The sequence below is a fragment of the Myotis myotis genome, unplaced genomic scaffold (assembly GCF_014108235.1).
Source record: "Myotis myotis isolate mMyoMyo1 unplaced genomic scaffold, mMyoMyo1.p scaffold_m19_p_19, whole genome shotgun sequence".
NCBI classification, from domain to species: Eukaryota; Metazoa; Chordata; class Mammalia; order Chiroptera; family Vespertilionidae; genus Myotis; species Myotis myotis.
In genome coordinates this window covers 8,082,406-8,104,589 of record NW_023416323.1, presented here as the reverse complement: position 1 = coordinate 8,104,589, position 22,184 = coordinate 8,082,406, and the positions used below count along the sequence as shown (strand labels likewise).

Genomic DNA, 22,184 nt, shown 5'->3' with positions numbered 1-22,184 from the left:
GAATCAGAGAGGTCCAGGACTTTGCCCATGATCATCGGGAGGTGTTTGAACTCGGGACTGCCTGACTTCAGGAATGAAGCACCTTGGTCAATCCCAACTCTGCCACCACATAGCCATGTGGCCTTGAACACATTACTTCACCTGTCTATTCCTCAGTTTTCTCATGTGTAAATTGAAGATAATGATGTCTACCTTAATGAGTTGTTGTGGGAGTTAAGAGAAATGACAAATGTAAAGTACTTAGAAAAGGAACTGAGCCACATAGAAGGATGGTAGCCATGGTAAACCAATATATGTTTTATTGTTATTTTGTTATATAACTAAAATGTCTATGGGGGGGAGTGGAATAGGGCTGACTTCAGGTCCAACTTGATGCAAATGATGACTGCAGTCCCCAGATTGTCTCTAACTATTGGCCCCTTTCACAGATAGTTCTCCCCTCACAGTCAAAAGATGGCTGCAGAGATTCCATTCCTCACATTCTATCAGAATCAGGGTAAGAGGGAAACGCACTGTCTTCAGCCCCTGCATTCCTGACCAAGACGTCACTGGGCCTCACTGGTTCTGATCTGGTCACATGGTTTGTTCCTGAGCTCTAGAAGGAGCCCCTCTTCTAGCCCATTGTGGCCCCACAGAGCAGAGCTCTTCAGAGCCAGGACACCCAGGCCATGGTCCTTGTCTGTTTTTCTACTGTCCCAGCCTCTGGGCTGTGGGGACCTGGTGAGGGAGTATCCTCTCAGCTCAGTTCCCCAGCTTCTTCACAAGCAACAGTCTGGGAGCATTTACAGAATACGGACAGACCCTGACCTTTTCAGGAGCCAGTGTGGCCATCCCCAGGGATAAGTCCTCATGGCTCAAGGGCACTCAGGACAGTCACAGATTCTGGCTTTCCCAGCTTCTCTGGCAGCTGGTGGAATGGCTAACAAGTGACCACATTCTGGCCAATGAGACATAAAAGGAAGTCTGTTGAGGTAGGGGAAATGCTCTGGCAGATTCTCCTTCCTGATTGGGTCGGATAGGTAGAAAGAACACTCTTACATTAACTCTTTCTTTCCCCCTTTCCCATGGTTCAGTGAGAAGCTTAGCTATGGCCGCCAGCTGCAACCACGAGGCCACAAGTCAGTGTTGAGAACCAGCAACACATTGAGCGGGGCGGGCGGGAGAGAAAGAGACAGTGCCTGACATCATCCACTGTACCAAGCATGGAACCGTCATATCTGCTTCATTGTTATGTGAGATAATGAAATGTTTTCATCACCTGAACCACTGTTGGATGATATTCTCCTACTTGAAGCCAAATGCATCCCATGTGACTGTTCTATTGCCACTGACTTCTCATTGTGCTGCTGTGTTGGCCCCATTTTTCCCTCTGTCTACCATTCCCAGCTTCCTTCCTTGCACACCATGCCATGTATTAATCAAGGTCCTCAGATGGCAACAACAGAAGCCACACTTGGCGATTTTGGCTTAGAAAATTAACAAGAGGCCAGAGGAGTAACTCAGAAAACAGGCAGGAGCCAAGGAACACTGGAGAGAGGGAACCAAGGGTCCCCAGGAAAAGCCATGCCACAGGAAAAGCCAGGTCCACCCACCACCACCACCACCATTGCAGGACACTCCCTAGCTTTCATGCTCTTCTGAACCTTGCTCAGATTAAGCAGAGAACATTGGCTTGCTGGCTAAGCTGGGGTCCTGTGCTTACCCCTGGCTTTGGTGTAATTGTGGGGAAGTGATAGAGCTCTTGCACAAGATACATGAAGGAGTGATTAATAGTAGCAATGGCTGTGAGGTAGGTGGTATTACCCCCATTTATAGATTAAAATTGAGTCAGTTTCAGTAACCAGGCCATGGCACACCAGGATCTGAACCAAGGCTGTATATGTCATAATGGAGGTCCCCATTAGGAAAATCAGGGTACTTTTAGGAAGCCGATGCTTAACAGCGAATAGCTGGAAATGTCCCAGTGTGCACTAGTTCTTGAATCCCAGAGAGGCTGTAGGTATCACTCAGCCTCCAGCCTCAGAGTGTCATAGGGACACTCGGCTGCACCTACTCAGCAGATTTGTGCAAAGAGACCAGGGCCTCGAGAACATCTGTGTGTTTTCGCAGAAGGGAGCAAAACGGATTGGGGGTTTCCAACTGAGCTGAAAACAAAATGCCATCAGCAAAGCCCATCTGTCAGGAGGTGCTCGTGTAAATAATTCGGGGTCACATCTCAGTGACTGGTTTTCCCAATTAGACCAAATGTGGCTTCAAAGGACTAGTCCTTTGCACTCTGCCAGGCTGGCCCAAGGGTACAGCTGCCCTGCTTAGTGCAAGCAGTGCCCTTGACTGGCCAGACACCCGAGCCTGGCCTAGGACCTCACGCCCAGCAGAGTGTGGGGCATCATGACCTCAGCTCTGGCAGATGTCAAAAACCCTAGAGGTCTCAAACCGGCAACCCCTGCCCAAATCTGGCCCACATACTTATTTTGTTTACCCTCATTGTGGTTTTTGCTGGTAATGCTTTTAAGAAGTATTTATTTAGTGGCTAGAAATATGTGCAAATAATTAGTACAAGGTAGCTAGTATAGATCCTTCCCTCCCCCTCTTTCAAAACAGATCCTGGGGATACACAGGGTCTCATGGAGCGGGGGTGGAGGGTCGGGCATGCAGGAAATAATAAGAAGAACTGAGTGTGTTCATAAGGAGTAAAACAAAGCAGGGAGAGGGTAGGAGGTGGGCAAGACACCCAGCTCCCCTTCCCAGAGGCAACCACTACTAGTAATTTCATATTAGGAGATATTGCATACAATTCTAGATTTCCGTTTCTCTTGAAAAATCTGAAGGTCTGGCATCCACATCATACAAGGCTCGGTTGCTAGAACTGAGGAGGCCCACCTGCCTCTTTAGAATACACCTCTGCTGTTCAGGTCACCATAGCTTCACCTGGCCTCGCTCCTGCCTCCCTTAACCAACCCAACTTTCCTCCTCTGTTCTCTGCCCCTTCTCCTACATGCTTCCCTGAAACTACTTCAAGAATGCTCCATGGGAGCCAGGTTCTCACTTTCTCAAAGGATATAGGCTCACCCACTGTTTTATTCCATTAATCTGCTTCATGCTTTCCCCTTAGTCTCTTTCTGTCAAGTCATTCCATACCTCTGGGCACACATGTGCACATACACTCACAACAGGAGGCCTTGCAGTTCTTCACTTGGAGAGAGAACACCAACACTCGCTGACCAGAATGGCCATGTCTGGCTCCAAATTCCAAAGGAAAGAAAACTTACTGGTCACCTTAAACCAGATACCCAGCCCAACCTAGACTCTGCTGCTCTGAGCAGAATTCAGTTCTGCTGGCAGGAGGATGGGCACAGCTGTTGGGACAACCAGCAGATTCTGCCACAGACCATGACTCACTTTGTCTTCCCCAGCAGAGAGTTTCATCTTCCAGAAGTTCAAGTTAGAGACGAAGGGAGATGATTCTGCAGAGTACTTCAGGTTGCCGTGCAGAAGCACAAACTCCCTGCCCCAGAGGTCTACAATTTGGGGTACACTTACTCGTCAAGTTAGAAGCTGTCTGTTCACTCATTCATACAATAAATAGTCCTGGACACTGTTCTAGGGACTAGGAATACATGGGTGACCAACACAGACACCTTTGCCATTCTGGAACTGATAATGTGTGGTGAAGAGATTCCGTAAAGAGATAATGAACCTACCCGGTTTGGCTCAGTGGATAGAGTGTCGGCCTGCGGACTGAAGGGTCCCAGGTTTGATTCCAGTCAAGGGCGTGTACCTTGGTTGCGGGCACATCCCCAGTAGAGGGTGTGCGGGAGATAGTTGATCAATGTTTCTCTCTCATCGATGTTTCTAACTCTCTATCCCTCTCCTTCCTCTCTATAAAAAATCAATAAGATATATTTAAATTTTAAAAAAAGAATGAACAAAAATAATTTCAATTGGTGCAAAAACAAAGCAGAGGGGGCAGGTGACAGAAAGAAAGACTTTGAGGAGACCTGGCTTTTGTGTCTACAGAGGGTGGTTTGGGAAGCTTTATTGAAGAGCTGATGCCACAGGAGGGAAGCCCTGGTGAAGAACCAAGGAAGGCTACCCAGATGTCCTGAATGGGGTTTGCTATGTCAGAAGAATAGAAAAGAAGACCCGAGTGATGGAATCTTGGTTGGGGATGGTGAGTGGCATCGAGGAGACTGGCAGGGGTCAGATCCTGTGGCGTTTGGGGGCCAGCAGAAGGAATTTAAATTTTATTCTAAAACAGGAGCCATTGAGGAGATCTCAGAAATAAGTGATTTACCACCTCAGGTTTCTAGAGACATTCCCTCCCCCAGTGCTCATGGTAGCATCTGCCCTTCTCATTTCCTTTCCCGTCGGGTAGCTGGTCCAGCAGATTGCAGAACAGGCGAACAACAGTCCAGCCTCTGTATACAGCCATCAATAGACAGGACTCAGAGGGCAGCGGAGCGTGTTCTCTGACACCACAAGGGAAAAGTCAGTCAGATCTTGAATGTGGGAAACTGCACACAAGTGACCCCACAAATAGCATCAAGTAAAGGGGGTGGCATTATAAAGTAGAAAAGACATAAGAAATATATCTGCCAAAGTAGAATGTGGATCTTGTTTGGATCTTGGTTTGAACAAATCAACCTCAGAAACACCGTTGAGACAATGGGGGAAAAGCAGTACAGATGGAATATTAAATGGTATTAAAGACTTCTCAATCTAGATTGGTGTGATAAAGGTTATATTTTTAAAAGCCTTATCTACTAGAGATATAAGCTAAACTATTCATATAGGTGAAATAGCTGTCTGGGATTTACTCTAAAATAGTCTCTCAAAAAAAGTGTAGGAGTAGGTGGATGGGTAAAACAGAAATGGCAAAAACAATAGTCCCCCCCTTATTCACGGTTTCAGTTACCTGGGGTCAACCACAGTCTGAAAATATGAAATCAAAAATTCCAGAAATAAACTATTCATAAGTGTTAAATTGTACACCATTCTCAGTACCTCACTTCATCTCATCACATAGGCATTGTTTCACATCATCTCAAGAAGGGTGAGTACAGTAAAATGAGTATTTTGAGAGAGCATATTCACATAACTTTTATTACAGTATATTGTCATAATTGTTTTATTTTCATTATAACTTATTGTTGCTCATCTCGAACTTTGCCTAATTTATTTTTCTTGCATTACTTACTGGGGTTTTTTTTTACTTTTTTTTTAATTGCTTAAAGTATTACAAAGAATATTACATATGTCTCCTCCCACCCCCCGTGACATTCTCCCAGCCTCCCCTACCCCCCAGTGGCTTGTGTCCATTGGTTATGCTTATATGCATGCATACAAGTCCTTCGGTTGATCTCTTACCCCCCCCCCTCCCGCCCCCCAATCCTCCCCGGCCTTCCCGCTGTAGTTGGACAATCTGTTCGATTCTGCTCTGCCTCTGTATCTATTTTTGTTCATCAGTTTATAATGGTCTTTATTATCCATAAATGAGTGAGATTATGTGGTATTTTTCTTTCATTGACTGGCTTATTTCACTTAGCATAATGCTCTCCAGTTCCATCCATGCTGTTGCAAATGGTAAGAATTCCTTCTTTTCTACAGCAGCATAGTATTCCATTGTGTAGATGTACCACAGTTTTCTAATCTATTCATCTGCTGATGGGCACTTAGCCTGTTTCCAGATCTTAGCTATGGTAAATTGTGCTGCTATGAACATAGGGGTGCATATATCCTTTCTGATTGGTGTTTCTGGTTTCTTGGGATATATTCCTAGAAGTGGGATCACTGGGTCAAATGGGAGTTCCATTTTTAACTTTTTGAGGAAACTCCATACTATCTTCCATAGTGGCTGCACCAGTCTGCATTCCCACCAGCAGTGCAGGAGTGTTCCCTTTTCTCCGCATCCACTCCAGCACTTGTCATTTATTGATTTGTTGATGATAGCCATTCTGACAGGTGTGAAATGATACCTCATTGTTGTTTTGATTTGCATCTCTTGGATGATTAGTGACTTTGAGCACGTTTTCATATGTCTCTTGGTTTTCTGAATGTCCTCTTTTGAAAAGTGTCTATTTAGGTCCTTTGCCCATTTTTTGATTGGATTGTTTATCTTCCTTTTGTTAAGTTGTAAGAGTTCCCTATAAATGTTGGAGATTAAAACCTTATCGGTGATAACATTGGCAAATATGTTCTCCCATGTAGTGGGCTTTCTTGTTGTTTTGTTGATGATTTCTTTTGTAGTGCAGAAGCTTTTTATTTTGATCTAGTCACATTTGTTTATTTTCTCTTTAGTTTCCAATGCCCTAGGAGCAGTATCAGTGAAGAAATTGCTTCGGCATATGTCTGAGATTTTGTTGCCTTTGGATTCCTCTAGTATTTTTATGGCTTCCTGTCTTACATTTAAGTCCTTTATCCATTTTGAGTTTATTTTTGTGTATGGTGTAAGTTGGTGGTCTAGTTTCATTTTTTTGCATGTATCTGTCCAATTTTCCCAACACCATTTATTGAAGAGACTGGCTTGACTCCATTGTATGTTCTTGTCTCCTTTGTCAAACATTAATTGAGCATATTGGTTTGAGTCGATTTCTGGGTTCTCTATTCTATTCCATTGATCTATATGTCTGTTCTTGTGCCATTACCAGGCAGTTTTGAGTACAGTGGCTTTGTAATACAGCTTGATATCAGGTGTTGAGATCCCACCTAATTTGTTCTTCTTTCTCGGGATCGCTGCAGCTATTCGGGGTCTTTTTTCATTCCAGATGAATTTTTGGAGAGTTTGTTCTAGATCTGTGAAATATGCCGTTGGTATTTTAATTGGAAGTGCATTGAATTTATAGATTGCCTTGGTAGTATGGACATTTTAATGATGTTGATTCTACCAGTCCATGAACATCTGTTTATGTCTTCCTCTATCTCTTTTTTCAACGTCCTGTAGTTTTCTGAGCAGAGGTCTTTTACCTCTTGAGTTTATTCCTAAGTATTTTAATTTTTTTGGTGTTATGGTAAATGGGATTGTTTTTTTAGTCTCTTTCTGTAAGTTCACTGTTGGTGTATAGAAATGCCATAGATTTCTTGGCGTTAATTTTGTATCCTGCTACATTGCCGAATTCATTTATCAACTCTAATAGTTTTTTGATGGAGTCTTTAGGGTTTTTTATGTACCATATCATGTCATCTGTGAATAAGGATAGTTTTACTTCTTCTTTACCAATTTGGATGCCTTTTATTTCTTCGTCTTGTCTAATTGCAGTGGCTAGTACTTCCAGTACTATGTCGGACAGAAGTGGTGAGAGTGGGCATCCCTGTCTTGTTCCTGTTCTTAAGAAAAACGGTTTTAGTTTTTGCCCATTGAGTATGATGTTGGCTGTGGATTTCTCATAAATGGCTTTTATTATGTTGAGGTATGATCCTTCTATTCCCACCTTACTGAGAGTTTTTATCAGAAATGGGTGTTGGATTTTGTCAAATGCTTTTTCTGCATCAATTGATATGACCATGTGGTTTTTTTCTCTCAATTTGTTTATGTGATGTATCACGTTTATTGATTTGCAGATATTGTACCATCCTTGCATCCCTGGGGTAAATCCTACTTGGTCATGGTGTATGATCTTTCTGATGTACTGCTGGATCCAATTTGCTAAGATTTTGTTGAGGATTTTGGCATCTATGTTCCTGAGGGATATTGGCCTGTAATTCTCTTTCATTTTGTTGTCTTTATCTGGTTTTGGTATGAGGGTGATGCTGGCTTCATAGAATGAGCTTGGAAGTGTTCCTTCCTCTTGAATTTTTTGGAATAGTCTGAGGAGAATAGGTTTTAGTTCTTCCTTGAATGTTTGGTAAAACTCCCCTGTGGCCCTGACTGGTTTGGCTCAGTGGATAGAGCGTCAGCCTGCGGACTGAAAGGTCCCAGGTTCGATTCCAGTCAAGGGCATGTACCTTGGTTGCTGGCACATCCCCAGTGGAGGGTGGGGGGGGGTGCAGGAGGCAGCTGATCGATGTTTCTCTCTCATCGATGTTTCTGACTCTCTATCCCTCTCCCGTCTTCTCTGTAAGAAATCAATAAAATATATTAAAAAAAAAAACAAAAAACTCCCCTGTGAAGCCGACTGGCCCTGGGCTTTTGTTTGCTGGGAGCTTTTTGATGACTGCTTCAATTTCTTCCACAGTTATTGGCCTATTGAGATTTTTAGATTCTTCCTGATTGAGTTTTGGAAGGTTGTATTTTTCTAGGAATGTGTCCATTTCCTCCAGGTTGTCTAGTTTGTTGTAGTAGAGTTGTTTATAGTATTTTTTAACTATCATTTGTATTTCTGTGGCGTCTGTTGTTATTTCACCTTCGTCATTTGTGATTTTGTTTATTTGGGTCCTCTCTCTTTGCTTCTTGGTGAGCCTGGCTAGAGGTTCATCAATCTTGTTTATCCTTTCAAAGAACCAGCTCTTGGTTTCATTGATTTTATATATTGGGTTTTTTTGGTCTCTATGTCATTTATTTCTGCTCTAATCTTTATCTCCTTCCTTCTGCTCACTCTGGGCTTTTCTTGTTGCTCTCTTTCTAGTTCTTTGAGATGTAGAGTTAGATGATTTACTACCATTTTTTCTTGTTTTTTGACGTAGGCCTGTAGAGCTATAAATTCCCTCTCAGGACTGCTTTCATTGTGTCCCACAGGTTTTGGATTGTTGTGTTTTCTTTTTTTTTCTTTTTTTAATATATTTTATTGATTTTTTACAGAGAGGAAGGGAGAGAGATAGAGAGTCAGAAACGTCGATGAGAGAGAAACATCGATCAGCTGCCTCCTGCACATCTCCTACTGGGGATGTGCCTGCAACCCAGGCATATGCCCTTGACCAGAATCGAACCTGGGACCTTTCAGTCCGCAGGCCGATGCTCTATCCACTGAGCCAAACCGGTTTTGGCTGGATTGTTGTGTTTTCATTGTCATTAGTTTCCAGGATGTTTTTAATTTCTTCTTTGATCACATTGGTAACCCAATTAATATTTAATAACATGCTATTCAACTTCCAAGTGTTTGAGTGTTTTGGGTTGTTTTTATTGTAGTTTATTTCTAATATTATGCCATTGTGGTCTGAGAAGATGCTTGGTATGATTCTAATCTTCTTGAATTTGGGGAGACTTTGCTTGTGACCCAATATGTGGTCTATTTTTGAAAATGTCCCATGTTCACTTGAGAAGAACGTATATTTTCCGGCTTTGGGGTGAAATGTTCTGAAGATGTCAATTAAGTCTATCTGATCTAGTGAGTCATTTATGATTGCTGTTTCTTTGCTGATATTTTTGTCTAGAGGATTTATCCAGGGATGTCAGTGGTGTATTAAAATCCCCTACTATGATTGTATTGTTGTTGAACTCTCCCTTGCTATCTTCCAGGAGTCTCTTTATGTATTTGGGTGCTCCTACATTGAGTGCATATATGTTTATCAGGGTTATATCCTTTTGTTGTATCGATCCCTTTAGTATTATGAAGTGGCCTTCTGTATCTCTTGTTATGGCCTTTACTTTGAGGTCTATTTTGTCCGATATAAGTATTGCTACCCCAGCTTGTTGTTCATTTCCATTTGCCTGAATGATATTTTTCCATCCCTTCACTTTCAGTCTGTGTGAGTCCCTTATTCTGAGGTGGGTCTCTTATAGACAGCAAATGTATGGGTCATGTTTTTGTTTTTTTATCCATTCAGCCACTCGATGTCTTTCGATTGGAGCATTTAGTCCATTTACATTTAAAATTATTATTGAAAGGTACTTGTTTGTAGCCATTTTTATTTTTGTGCCCGTTTTCTTTCTTAGCTTTTTATTTCTTCTTTTTACACCAGTCCCTTTAGCATTTCTTCTTTGCTGGCTTGGTGGTGATAAACTCCCTTAGCCTTTTTTTGTCTGCGAAGCTTCTTATTTCCCCTTCAATTTTGAATGATAGCCTTGCTGGATAGAGTATTCTTGGATTCAGTCCCTTGCTTTGCATCACTTTGTAAATTTCCGTCCCTTCTTTTCTGGCCTGATGAGTTTCTGTTGAGAAATCATTTGAAAATCTAATGGGAGATCACTTGTATGTAACTTTCCGTCTCTCTCTTGCAGCCTTTAAGATTCTCTCTTTGTCCTGAACATTTTCCATGGTAATTATGACGTGTCTTGCTGTGGGTCTTTTAGGGTTCATCTTGGTTGGGACTCTCTGTGCTTGTGCGACTTTTTCTTCTCCACCTCAGGGAAGTTTTCTGACATTATTTCTTCAGATAGGTTTTCCAATCCTTGTTCCTCTTCCTGTTGTTCTGGCACCCCTATTATTCATATGTTGCTTCGTTTCCTGTTGTCCCGTATCTCCCTTAGGCTCTCCTCCTGTCTTTTAATTTTTTTACTCCAATTGCAGTTCAGTTTGGGTGTGTTTTGCTTCCCTGTCTTCTAATTCGCTAATTTGGTCCTCCGCTTCTCGTAGCCTACTTTTGAAACTTTCCATGGTGTTTTTTATTGCAGCTATATCACTCGTTATTTCTTCTTGATTCTTACATATGTTATTGTTTTTTTTCATCCATTTCTTCTTGATTCTTACCTATGTTGTTGGTTTTTTCCTCCAACCAGTTTATGCACTCTAGGACCCTTATTCTGAATTCTTTTTTCTGACATATTGCATGCCTCTGTTTCACTTTGCCGCTTTTCTGTCGATTTCTCGTTTTCTTTTCCTTTGAGTGTTTCTTTGTCTACCCATTTTTGGTCTCACCCACTGATCTAGATGTCGTGTCGTGCAGGGGCTGCTCCTTGGGTGACAGTGGTTCCTCGGACTGCAGTTGCTCAAGTGGTCACAGTAGTGGTTGCTTCTCAGTTGGTAGCGGCTCCTCTGCTGGGTGCTGTTCACAGCAGTGGTGTCTCCTCTGGTTGGTAGGTGAGGCTGCTCACACAGCTGCTGTTCCTTGGACAGGGGTGGGCTGATCACGAGGCTGCTGCTCTTCAGTTCGGGTGGGGTGAGCGCGGCTGCTGCTCCTTGGACAAGAGCAGGCTGTTCATGTGGCTTCTGCTCCTCAGATGGGCTCGGACTGCTCGCATGTCTGCTGCTCCTTGGATCGGGGCTGGCTGCACGCTGCTGCTGTTCCTCAGATGGGGCGGGCTGCTCGTGAGGCTGCCGCTCTTTGGACAGGGGCAGGTTGCTTACAGGGCTACTGCTCCTCCTACGGATGCAAGCTGCTCACGCAGCTGTTGCTCCTCAAATGGGGGGTGGGCTGCTTGCGTGGTTGCTGCTCCTCGGGTGGGGGTGAGCTGCACATGTGGCTGCTGTTCCTCAGATGAGGGTGGGATACTCACCCAGCTGCTGCTCGTTGGGCATGTGAAGACTGTTTTTGGCTGCTGCTCCTTGGACCAGTGTGGGCTGCGCAGGGCTGCCGCTCCTCAGATGACCTCGGGCGGGGGCGAGCTGCTCGGGCGGCTGCTGCTCCTTGGGCCAGATTGAGCTGCATGTGCAGCTGCTGCACCTCGTACGGGGGCTGTCTGCTCGCGTGGCTGCTGCTTCTCGGACGGGGGATGGGCTGCTTGCGTAGCTGCTTCTCTTCAGGCGGGAGGGAGCTGCACATGTGTCTGCTGCTCCTCGGATGGGGGCAGGCTGCTTACCCAGCTGCTGCTCGTCAGACAGGTGCAGGCTGCATGTGTCTGCTGCCTCTTGGACCAGTGTGGACTGCACAGGGCTGCTGCTCCTCAGATGTGGGTGGTCTGCTCATGTGGCTGCTGCTCCTCGGACTGGGGGAGGCTCCTCGGGCGGCTACTGCTCCTTAAATGGGAGCAGGCTGCTTGCGGCAATGCTGTTCCTTGTATGGGCATGGGTTGCTCACACCGCTGCTGCTCCTTGGATGCGGGCGGCTGGGTGGGGCTGCAGCTCCTCAATCGTGGGCAGGCTGCTCGTGTGGCTGCTGGTCCTCAGATGGGGCAAGCTGTTCACGTGGTTGCTGCTCCTCTGATGATGGAGCGGGCCGCTCACACAGCTGACAGCTGCTGCTCCTTGGACTGGGGAGGCCACGTGAGGCTTCTGCTCTTAGGCCTGGGGCAGGCTGCTCACGGGGCTGCTGCTCCTTGGACTGGAGTGGGCTGCTCACGTGTCTGCTGTTTGCGTTTTTGCAGTGCCCCAGGCTAAGGCGTTGGGCCGGTCAGGGGGCAGCATGCTTCAGAACTCACAGGAGCCTGCGCCCAGGGTGGCTGGAGATTCGTTGACCGAGGGACCCAAGCTGAGGTAGCAGGTCCCTGGCAGGGTGTCTGTAGAGTCCCAGGTGTTATCTGAGGAACTTTGCCTAATTTATAAGTTAAACTTTATCATAGTTATATGTATGGGAAAAAGCATAATAATACATAGGGTTCTACTGGTGGTCTTAAAGTATATCTCTCACAGATGAGTGAAGAATACTATAATATACTAGAGGCCCGGTGCACGAAATTCATGCACTTGGCAGGGGTGGGGGATGGTCCCTCAGCCTACCCTGTGCCCTGTCTTAGTCCAGGAGCCCCTCAGGGGATGTCCAACTGATGGCTTAGGCTTGCTCCTTGCAGGGAGCAGGCCTAAGCCGGGAGTCGGACATCCTTAGTGCTGCCACGAAGGCAGGAGAGGCTCCTGCCACTGCTGCTGCACTCGCCAGCCATGAGCTTGGCTTCTGGCTGAGCGGCACTCCCCCTGTGGGAGCACACTGACCACCAGGGAACAGCTCCTGCATTGAGTGTCTGCCCCCTGGTGGTCATTGCTCATCATAGCAGCCAGTTGTTCCACTATTGGGCCGAAACCAGCTCGCCAACATCCCCTGATGGGGTGCAGGCCAGGCTGAAAGACCCCACCAGTGCACAATGTGGGCCAGAGGGCTCCAGGGCGTGTCCAGCCCATCTCACTCAGTTCCAATCGGCCAGCCCCCAGCAGCAAGCTAACCTACCACTTGAAGCATCTGGCCCCTGGTGGTCAGTGCACATCATAGTGAGCATTTGAGCGGCCTTAGCATATCATTAGCATATTACACTTAGATTGCTTGAACAGATGACCAGGCACTTAGTATATTAGGCTTCTATTATATAGGACTAGAGGCCCGGTGCACGAAATTCATGCACAGTGGGGGGGGGGGCGGGGGGTATGTCCCTCAGCCCAACTTGCACCCTCTCCAATCTGGGACCCCTCAAGGGATATCCGACTGCCTGTTTAGGGATGTCCGACTGCCTGGTGTGGGATCGGTCCTAAATGGGGAGTCAGACATCCCTCTCACAATTCAGGACTGCTAGCTCCCAACCGCTCGCCTGCCTGCCTGCCTGATTGCCCCTAACTGCTTCTGCCTGCCAGCCTGATCAGCCCATAACTGCTCCCCTGCTGGCCCGATTGCCCCCAACTGCCCTCCCCTGCTGACCTGGTCCTCTCTTGCTGCCCTCCCCTGCTGTCCTGGTCACACCAAACTGCCCTCCCCCTGCTGGCCTGGTCCTCCCCTGCTGGCCTGGTTGCCCCCAACTGCCCTCCCCCTGCTGGCCTGGTCCCCCAGAACTGCCCTCCCCTGCTGGCCTGGTTGCCCCAACAGCTCCCCCTGCTGGCCTGGTCCCCCCCAACTGCCCTCCCCTGCTGGCCTGGTTACCCCCAACTGCCCCCCCCTGCTGTCCTGGTCGCACCCAACTGCCCTCCCCCTGCTGGCCTGGTCCCCCCCCCAACTGCCTTCCCCTGCTGGCCTGGTTGGCCCCAACTGGCCTTCCTCCTGCTGGCCTGGTTGCCCCCATCTGCCCTCCCCCTGCTGGCCTGGTCCTCTCTTAATGCCCTCCCCCTGTAGGCTTAATCTTCCCCAACTGCCCGCCCCTGCTGACCATCTTGTGTCCACATGGGGGCGGCCATCTTGTGAGTTGGAGTGACGGTCAATTTGCATATTACTCTTTTATTAGATAGGATGGCTATTGAAATTGGTGGGGTGGTTTTTCATAGTCTTCTCTCTGCTTTGGGATATGTTTGGAAATATCCATAATAAAAAGATTTTTTAAGTGAGTGAAGCTGTCCAAAAAAGTCACTCTCTGGAAGCAGTAATGTCACATCTCACCTTTGCCTTTTCTCCCTTTTCAGCATGGCACCCCTGCAGTCTGCTGGCCCTCTCCTCCATCTGCTGTTTGCTTTGCCCTGCTGAACCACTCAGTCTGTAGCTCCCGGGACAACACCTGCCTCCTGAGGTTGTCCCGGCTCGGTTTTCCACAGCGATGGTGGAGAATTGGACTCCACAGACTCACAACCTTTCTGTTAGGCTTCAGGAGCCAGCATCCTTCATCCTGGGACTGGCAGCCCTGAACAATGGCTGAGGGCCAGAGGACCCCATAAAGTTACTCTACAGCTTACAGGGGCCAAAGCATTCCAGTGCCTGTGGACTATGACCACTTATCGGCCCATTCCCAATGATGGCATGGACCTGGCAGCCAGCTGTGGGGTTAGGGGAGCCAATGTCCTCCCCGGGCCCCAAACAGGAGACTATGCTCCCATGGGATTCTGGGTCCAGAATGGCATGCCCCAGCCTGTTGGTGAGAGCCCAGCTACTGCCATCACCCGCCCCAGTCCCACCACCCCCACAGTGCCCAAGATGGGTGTGCGTGCAAGAGTGGCTGACTGGCCACCCAAGAGAGAGGCCCTGAGAGAGCAGAACAACCCGAGCCCCTCACAGGACACAGATGGCACAAAGACCACAAAGGTGGCCCATTCCATGAGGAGCATACACAATGGAGAGCCTGCCGCCAACACCCCAGCCTCCTCAGGGTCCCGGGCCTTCCACCGACTCTCCAGGAGACGGTCCAAAGATGTGGAATTCCAGGACGGGTGGCCCCGGTCCCCTGGCAGGGCCTTTCTCCCCCTGCGGCATCGCAGCAGCAGTGAGCTCACCCTCAGCGAGTGTGACATGGAGGACATGGGGGAAACTAAGGGGGGTAGGCTCATGGGGGCCTTGCCTCTCTTCCGTGAATATGGGAGCACCTCCTCTATCGATGTGCAGGGCATGCCTGAGCAAAGCTTCTTTGACATTCTCAACGAGTTCCGGAACGAGCAGCCAGAGGCCCAGGGCTCCCAGAACCTCACGGAGCTCCTCCAGGCCCATTCAGGCCCACACCTTCCAGGGAGCATCAGCGGAGCCAAGGGAGATCTCCGCCACGAGCAGCCCACCAGGGACAACCTTCTCCCACTACAGCCCGGGAAGGAGAAGGAGAGGGCCCGCAAGAAGCCTGTGCGGGGCCTGGGCAGTGGGGACACAGTGGACTCGTCCATCTTCCGGAAGCTGAGGAGCAATAAACCAGAAGGTGACACTGGCCGGTCCCCAGGGGAGGCAGAGGAAGGGCGGAGCCCCCCGGAGGTCACCAGGCCATGGGTCTGCCAGAAGAGTTTCGCCCATTTTGATGTGCAAAGCATGCTGTTCGACCTCCATGAGGCGGCTGCCAACAGGGTGTCCTCAGCCCAGAGGCGGAACACCACCACTGGGGCCTCAGCCGCCTCGGCCATGGAGTCCCTCATAGTGTCACGGGCCCATGGCCTTGGGGGCCTGGACCCGGCCTTCACCAGTATGGAGGACTTGAACTACAAGGAGAACCTGGAGCAGGACCTGGGCGATGACAACAGCAATGACCTGCTGCTCAGCTGCCCACACTTCCGCAATGAGATCGGTGGCGAGTGTGAGCGCAATGTGAGCTTCTCCCGGGCCTCAGCCGCCTCCCTGGGTGGGAGCGAGTGCCGCCTGGCCGACCCCAGCACCTACCGCACCAACGCCAGCATCTCTGTGCTGGAGGTGCCCAAGGAGCAACAGAGGACGCAGAGTCGCCCGCAGCAGTACAGCATCGAGCATGTGGACCTGGGCGCCCGCTACTACCAGGACTACTTCGTGGGCAAAGGTGACTGGGGCAGGCAGGCGGGCGGTAGTTTGTCTCTGAGACTCCCCTGCTCATTCCCTCATTGTGTGCTGGGAACTATGTCAGAGCAGAGCTGTGAAGATTTAGTGAGCAAGCCTCAGGACACAGGGCTGGCACACCAAAACCTTGAGCTATGTGAGGCAATAGGTAGGCATTTATTTAGCAAACATGTGCCTGGTTCACCGTATGTCAGCACTCTCTAGAACCTGGGGATACAGTATTGGACAGTTAAACACAAAAATCTTGTTTTCCTAGCACTATAATGTTTTAGGGGTGGGTGTAAGGCAAACAATAAAATTAGATAAATGGCCTGGCCGGCGTAGTTCAGTGATTGAACATCGACCTATGAACCAGGAGGTCACAGTTCAATTTCTGGTCAGGGCACATGCCCGGGTTGTGGGCTCGATCCCCAGTAGGTGGTGTGCAGGAGGCAGCCTATCAATGATTCTCATCATTGATGTTTCTATATCTCTCTCCATATCCCTTCTCTCTCTGAAATCAATAAAAACATATTTTTAAAACTAGATATATAGATAAAATATGTAAGGTGTCATATGATGGGAAGTGCTATGGAGAAAAGTAAAGCAGCCAAGAGAAAAATAAAGTGTCAGGGTGGGAGGTTACGATTTTCAATAGGGAATGGTTGGGAAGAACCTCCTAGTAGGTGCCATTTGAGTACTGAGCTGAAGGAGGTAGGGGAGGAAAACTAGGGACAGTGTTTCCAGCACAGGGAACAATAAGTACGATAGTCCTGAAACACCAAATAGGAAGAAGGCCATTGTTGCTGGGGTGAACGACTGGGGGAGAAGAGAAGGAGCTAAGGCAGAAAGGTGACAGGGACAGATCATATGGGACTTTGTGGGCCATAGTGAGGACTCTCACTTTTACCCCAAGTGAGATGGAGCTGCAGGAGGTTCTGAACAGGAGAGGACAATGTTCACAGCCTCCCTCTCAGGGTAGAGAGCCAAGAAGAAGGCGATGCTAGACACATCTAGGATAGGGGCAGGGAAGAAATAGGCAGACTCTGGATCCCCTTTGAAGGTGGAATTATTGATGTTTTGAAGTCATTAACACCAGGGAGAGACAGGCTTCATATATCATTAAATTTGTTGGTGCTGGTGGGGCAATTCCACGAGGCAACATAGCATAGTGCAGAGACCACAAACCCAGGCAGGACATGTACAGAAGTGAAGCACACCAACCAGGGACTAAGCACAGGGCAGCTCCTGCTCAGGTCCAGCTCATCGTTGTCATGTAGGAAATGCAGACAAACCCAGGGTTGCCATCCTTTCTGATTTTTTTCAAGATTCTCCTAAAATTCAAATTTTTTAAAAGGTGAATTCTTCTAATGTTTTAATGCTGGTAGCTGAATCAATTCACAATTGCTTACAACTACCAGTAGCAGGCTTACACAGCATAGAAGTTTATTTCTCTCATGAAGAAGTTCAGAGATCAGCAGTCCAGGGCTGGTATTGTTACTCCTCAGCATCAGTGGAATGCCAACCTTAGTACATGGTCTCCAGACCTCAGGTGGTCTCCTAGTCCAAGATGGTTGCTGGAGCTCCAGCCATTTCATGCATGTTTCCAGGCAGAGAAAAAGAGAACAGGATAAGGGCAAAAAGGCAGACCTCCTGTCAATCAATCCCTTTTTTTAAAAAATATATTTTTATTGATTTTTTTTACAGAGAGGAAGGGAGAGGGATAGAGAGTTAGAAACATCGATCAGCTGCCTCCTGCACACCCCCTATGGGAGATGTGCCCGCAACCAAGGTACATGCCCTTGACTGGAATTGAACCTGGGACCCTTCAGTCCGCAGGTCGACGCTCTATTCACTGAGCCAAACCAGTCAGGGCTCAAGTCACTCCCTTTTAAAGAGTTTTCTCAGAAACCCATCCAACTGTTACTGCTTATTGTCTGCTCCTATCTGCAAGGCAGGCTGGGTAATAGAGGTTTTTACCTAGACATAGTCGTTTTTTTTTTTCTTCCCCCAAGATTAGAGGGTTTTCCTAAAAAGGAAGAAGGGATGAATGGATAGGCAGCTAATACTTCATAGCAACTAGTTGAAAAAATTTTTAAAGCAGTGTCCTACTCAAGCATAACCAGTATCAATTCGGTCATCCTGCAAGGCTCAGAGTACAGTCTCTGGAGTCAGGCAGCCCTGGGCTTGGGGTGTTCATTCCATAGCTTTTTTTTTTTTTTTTTTAATCTATTTTATTGACTTTTCACAGAGAGGAAGGGAGAGGGATAGAGAGCTAGAAACATCGATGAGAGAGAAACATCGATGAGAGAGAAACATCGATCAGCTGCCTCCTGCATACCTGCTACTGGGGATGTGCCCGCAACCAAGGTACATGCCCTAGACCAGAATCGAACCTGGGACCCTTCAGTTCACAGGCCGATGCTCTATTCACTGAGCCAAACCAGTCAGGGCTCATTCCATAGCTTATTAACTACATGACACATTTCTTCCATGTCCTCATGTGAGGAATAGACATGATTGTAGTAGTATCACATGCCCAAAAACAAAATGACACAAAAATTGAAAATAAAGGGATTAAAAAAGAAGTTTCAGTCCATTGCTAACCAAGAGAAAGCAGGTAAGGCAACCTCAGTATCACACAAAATGTATTTCAAGGCTAAAAGCTCTTTTAGGAGGAACTGAAAAGGCCATTTCATGCTGATATTTAAAAATTTACCAAAAAGCTCTAATAGTTGTGAACCTTTGTATTTGCCAACCTGGTTTAGGGGCATATGTATATGTATACAGGGAGAAGTGAACAAATCCATAATCAGTGGCAGCAGCTAACAGGGCCTCTCATTGAAATTGATGGATCTAGGAGCCAAAACAATAAGATGGAAATGGATTTGAATAACCCATCAAAACTGGGTTTTGATATTAGTACATATTCATTTTGTATACATATTACATATACATATGTATACGGTTGTGCATATTAATTTTGTACCTAATTAACAGAGGATACAGTCTTTTCAACTCACACCTAGAAATACCTACATGAAAGAACTGTCATGAGGATCAAAAAGGATTGTACATTAAAACATGTAGCTCTTCATCAGGCTGGTAGTAAGTACTTACGTAACTTTTTAAAAAGCAGCTTACTTTAAAAAAGTATTTTTTTGTAGCCCTAGAAGCTCATAAATTAATTAGTCGTTGGTCATTATTTATTGAGTGCCTACTGTATGCCAGGACCAATTGGGAGATACCTGGGTATGCATTAGTGTATTAAAAAAACAAACCCAACAACCGCTTCAGGAGTGAACTGGTATTTGTGGAGTATAGTATTTACTCTGTTCTCTGCCAGCTGGGGAAATTATTGAACCCACTGTAGGTGCTGTTCTGATTGGGTCATTAACTAACATATTACTTGGGCCTTAGATCAGCCGTGGGCAAACTACGGCCCGCGGGCCGGATTCGGCCCGTTTGAAATGAATAAAACTAAAAAAAAAACAAAGACCGTACCCTTTTATGTAATGATGTTTACTTTGAATTTATATTAGTTCACACAAACACTCCATCCATGCTTTTGTTCCGGCCCTCCGGTCCAGTTTAAGAACCCATTGTGGCCCTCGAGTCAAAAAGTTTGCCCACCCCTGCCTTAGATAAACCTTTGATTTGCAAGAGCATCCCATGAAACATCAGATCAACATCAGAGCACTGGATGGGAAGGAATTTCTAACAGTGGGTAGATGCTGACTTCATGAACTTGGATCAAGTCAGACTGCTGATGGATATCCACCACAGGCAGGAGATACTTGGGTTATACATCAGGAAGAACAGTTTTCTCGAAGCATAATAAAACAGCTGCATGTTTTAGAAAGGGGGTGAGACAGCTGTCGTTTCCTGGAAAGAGCAAGAGACTTCCTCCATGACTCCTTAATGGCTATGTCAGCACAAGGGAAAAAAAAGAGTAGTGGTTAAGTTTCCTGGGTCTACAGAAATGTGATCAGATAAAGGTGATGCTTATGGACCTGAATCATGGTCCTTTTTCTGTGACAAACATTATGCCCTGGGAATAGTAATAGCTAGCACTGCTCACTTGCTTGCTGTGTGCCTGGCTCTGTGCTGAGTGTTTAGTACTTTTTAACTTCATTCTCACAATCATACTGAGAAGTGGGTCCATACTTACTGATCCCATTTTACTGATGAGAAGACTATCAAGTGACTTGGGCCAAACATCTAACATTGCTAGTCAGGCTTCAAAGGCTCTTTAGCTAGAATCTTAATCACTTCTAGAGTGTTAGCCATTTCATGAGAGGTAATTTGGCAACTAAACTGATGAACATTTGCAAATACAGAAGAATCACAATGACACTGGGTTTATTACGTGCTGTGTACCACACTGAGCATTTTATATTTGTAGCTTTATTTTACCCTCCCATCAGCTCTATGAATTGTGGGTAATGTCAGGGCCCTCATTTCTGAGAGAGCACTGAAGCTCAAGTTGTGTGACTTGGCAGATATGGTGTAGTATGATGGGCGTTCACCTCTTATGGTCTCTCCATTGAATGTGGCCGTGACCGGGCTGAGAGCCTACACCCGCCATCCCCTCAGCAGACCTGCCGTGGGACATCACCAGAGAGCTGACTCTGAACTCACCTACTCTTCTCTCACAGAGCATGCCAATTACTTTGGTGTGGATGACAAGCTAGGGCCAGTGGCTGTAAGCATCAAACGGGAGAAGCTGGAGGACCATAAGGACCATGGGCCTCAGTACCAGTATAGGATCATCTTCCGGACCCGAGAGGTAGGTTCCCTATTATGTAAATAATAGCTGCTCACATCTGTGCACTCTTCCTCTGTGCCAGGTTCTATGGGCAAGCGCTTCAGCTGCTTCATCTCATGTAATCCTCCCGATAACTTCACAAACACGAGTCTCCTCATTTTACAGAAGAGAAAAGTAAGACTCAGAGAAATTAAACTTGTCTAAGATAAGTGAATGAGTGTCCAGGCCAGAACTGGAATCTGTTGTGTCTCACTGCAGAGCCCTGGGTCTTCTATTTGCAAGAAATTATCAAAGGAAGGTATGTAGAGGATTCTTTCAGGACCATGAGGTGTCCTGCAGAGTGGAAAAAAGATTTAAGGCAGCATGCCTGGGCAGGGCAAGGAATTGGGAAATCTCAGCCCAAAGCACTGCTATTGATGCTGATGGCTCAAAACACTCCCATTGCATTTCTTCATCCTGAATGGAGAATCCCGTTGTCCTGGCTTGGTCAGAGGCCTTCCTCTGGATTACATGTCAGCTGTGACTAAGGAACAAGGCTTATTGGGGGCACCCTGCTTGATTAGGCTCTTAAGTTGTAAGTAACAGAAATCTACTTCTAACATTTTAAGCCAGAAAAAGAATTCATTGGTTCATATATCTGCAAATCCAGGGGTAGGGCTAGCTTCTGGCATGGTGGCCCCAGGCACTCCAACCATGTCACCAGAGGACTCTGCCTCCTCATCTCTCCATTCTGCTCAGCTTTTTAGATTGTGAATGTCATTCTCTTTTGCCTCCAACAAACTCTCTTCATGTCACGGGAAAATGAAGACTGGCCGCTCAATTCTTCTATATCTTTATGACTTTCTCTCTACAGGGAAGACACTCTTATCTGCTGAATCTCTGGGAAGGACTCTGGCTCTGCTTGGATCACAAGTCCACACACATCCTGGGCCAGCCATTGTCATCAGGGATGATAGAGGAAACTGGGGCAGGGCGCAAGGCACTGTTATTTACACTTCCATCAGAGCCACCTGGAGGAGGCTGCTTGACCAAAAAAAGGGGAACTGGGAGAACAAAAACAATGGAAATTTCCAAAAAACCTTTCCAGAAAAGAAGCAATTGTCAGCTGGGAAGGTCCCCCAAAATGGGTCTCCCTCAGCCCTGCATAGCCCCTTGGGCCTGGTGTTTGCCCAGACATGGTGTGAGGGGCCAGCCAAGCCTGGAACTCATCCAGATAGGTAGATGCTATACTAAGAACCCAGCCCCAACCCCTCATGAAGTCCTTCCCACTGAGGGGGAATGTGATAACACAGAAGCTTTGTGGCAGCTGAGGGGAGGCAGCCCCCAAACCTTGTGCCCCATTTTACAGGTGGTCACCTACCCCTGTCTCTCCAGCACTCTCCTCTCTCTCCTTGCCTTTCTGGCCACATGAGCATTGGGGCAGAATGTGAGGAGAGAGCTCACACTGTATGACACTGTTGTATGACATGGGAAACTGCTAGGTGTAGTGGCAGTGATCACCAAATACTAATAATATTTGCTATAGCTGTTTAACACTATGTGTTGGGCATTTTCTATACCC

The 22,184-nt window shown here is 46.9% G+C and overlaps 1 protein-coding gene across 18 annotated transcripts in view; it reads left to right on the top strand.

Moving 5' to 3' along the window:
• The window catches only part of SIPA1L3 (signal induced proliferation associated 1 like 3), a 309,889-nt gene that overhangs the window by 149,929 nt on the left and 137,776 nt on the right, over positions 1 to 22,184 (top strand). For all 18 annotated transcript variants that reach the window (XR_004973699.1, XM_036346836.1, XM_036346841.1 and 15 more), the window contains 2 exons: positions 14,064 to 15,859; positions 20,514 to 20,644. Coding sequence is in view for 17 of the 18 variants with exons in the window: in XM_036346836.1 (XP_036202729.1) it covers positions 14,362 to 15,859; positions 20,514 to 20,644 (1,629 nt within the window). In the remaining variant the exon portion in view is untranslated. The remainder of the gene's footprint in view (positions 1 to 14,063; positions 15,860 to 20,513; positions 20,645 to 22,184) is intronic.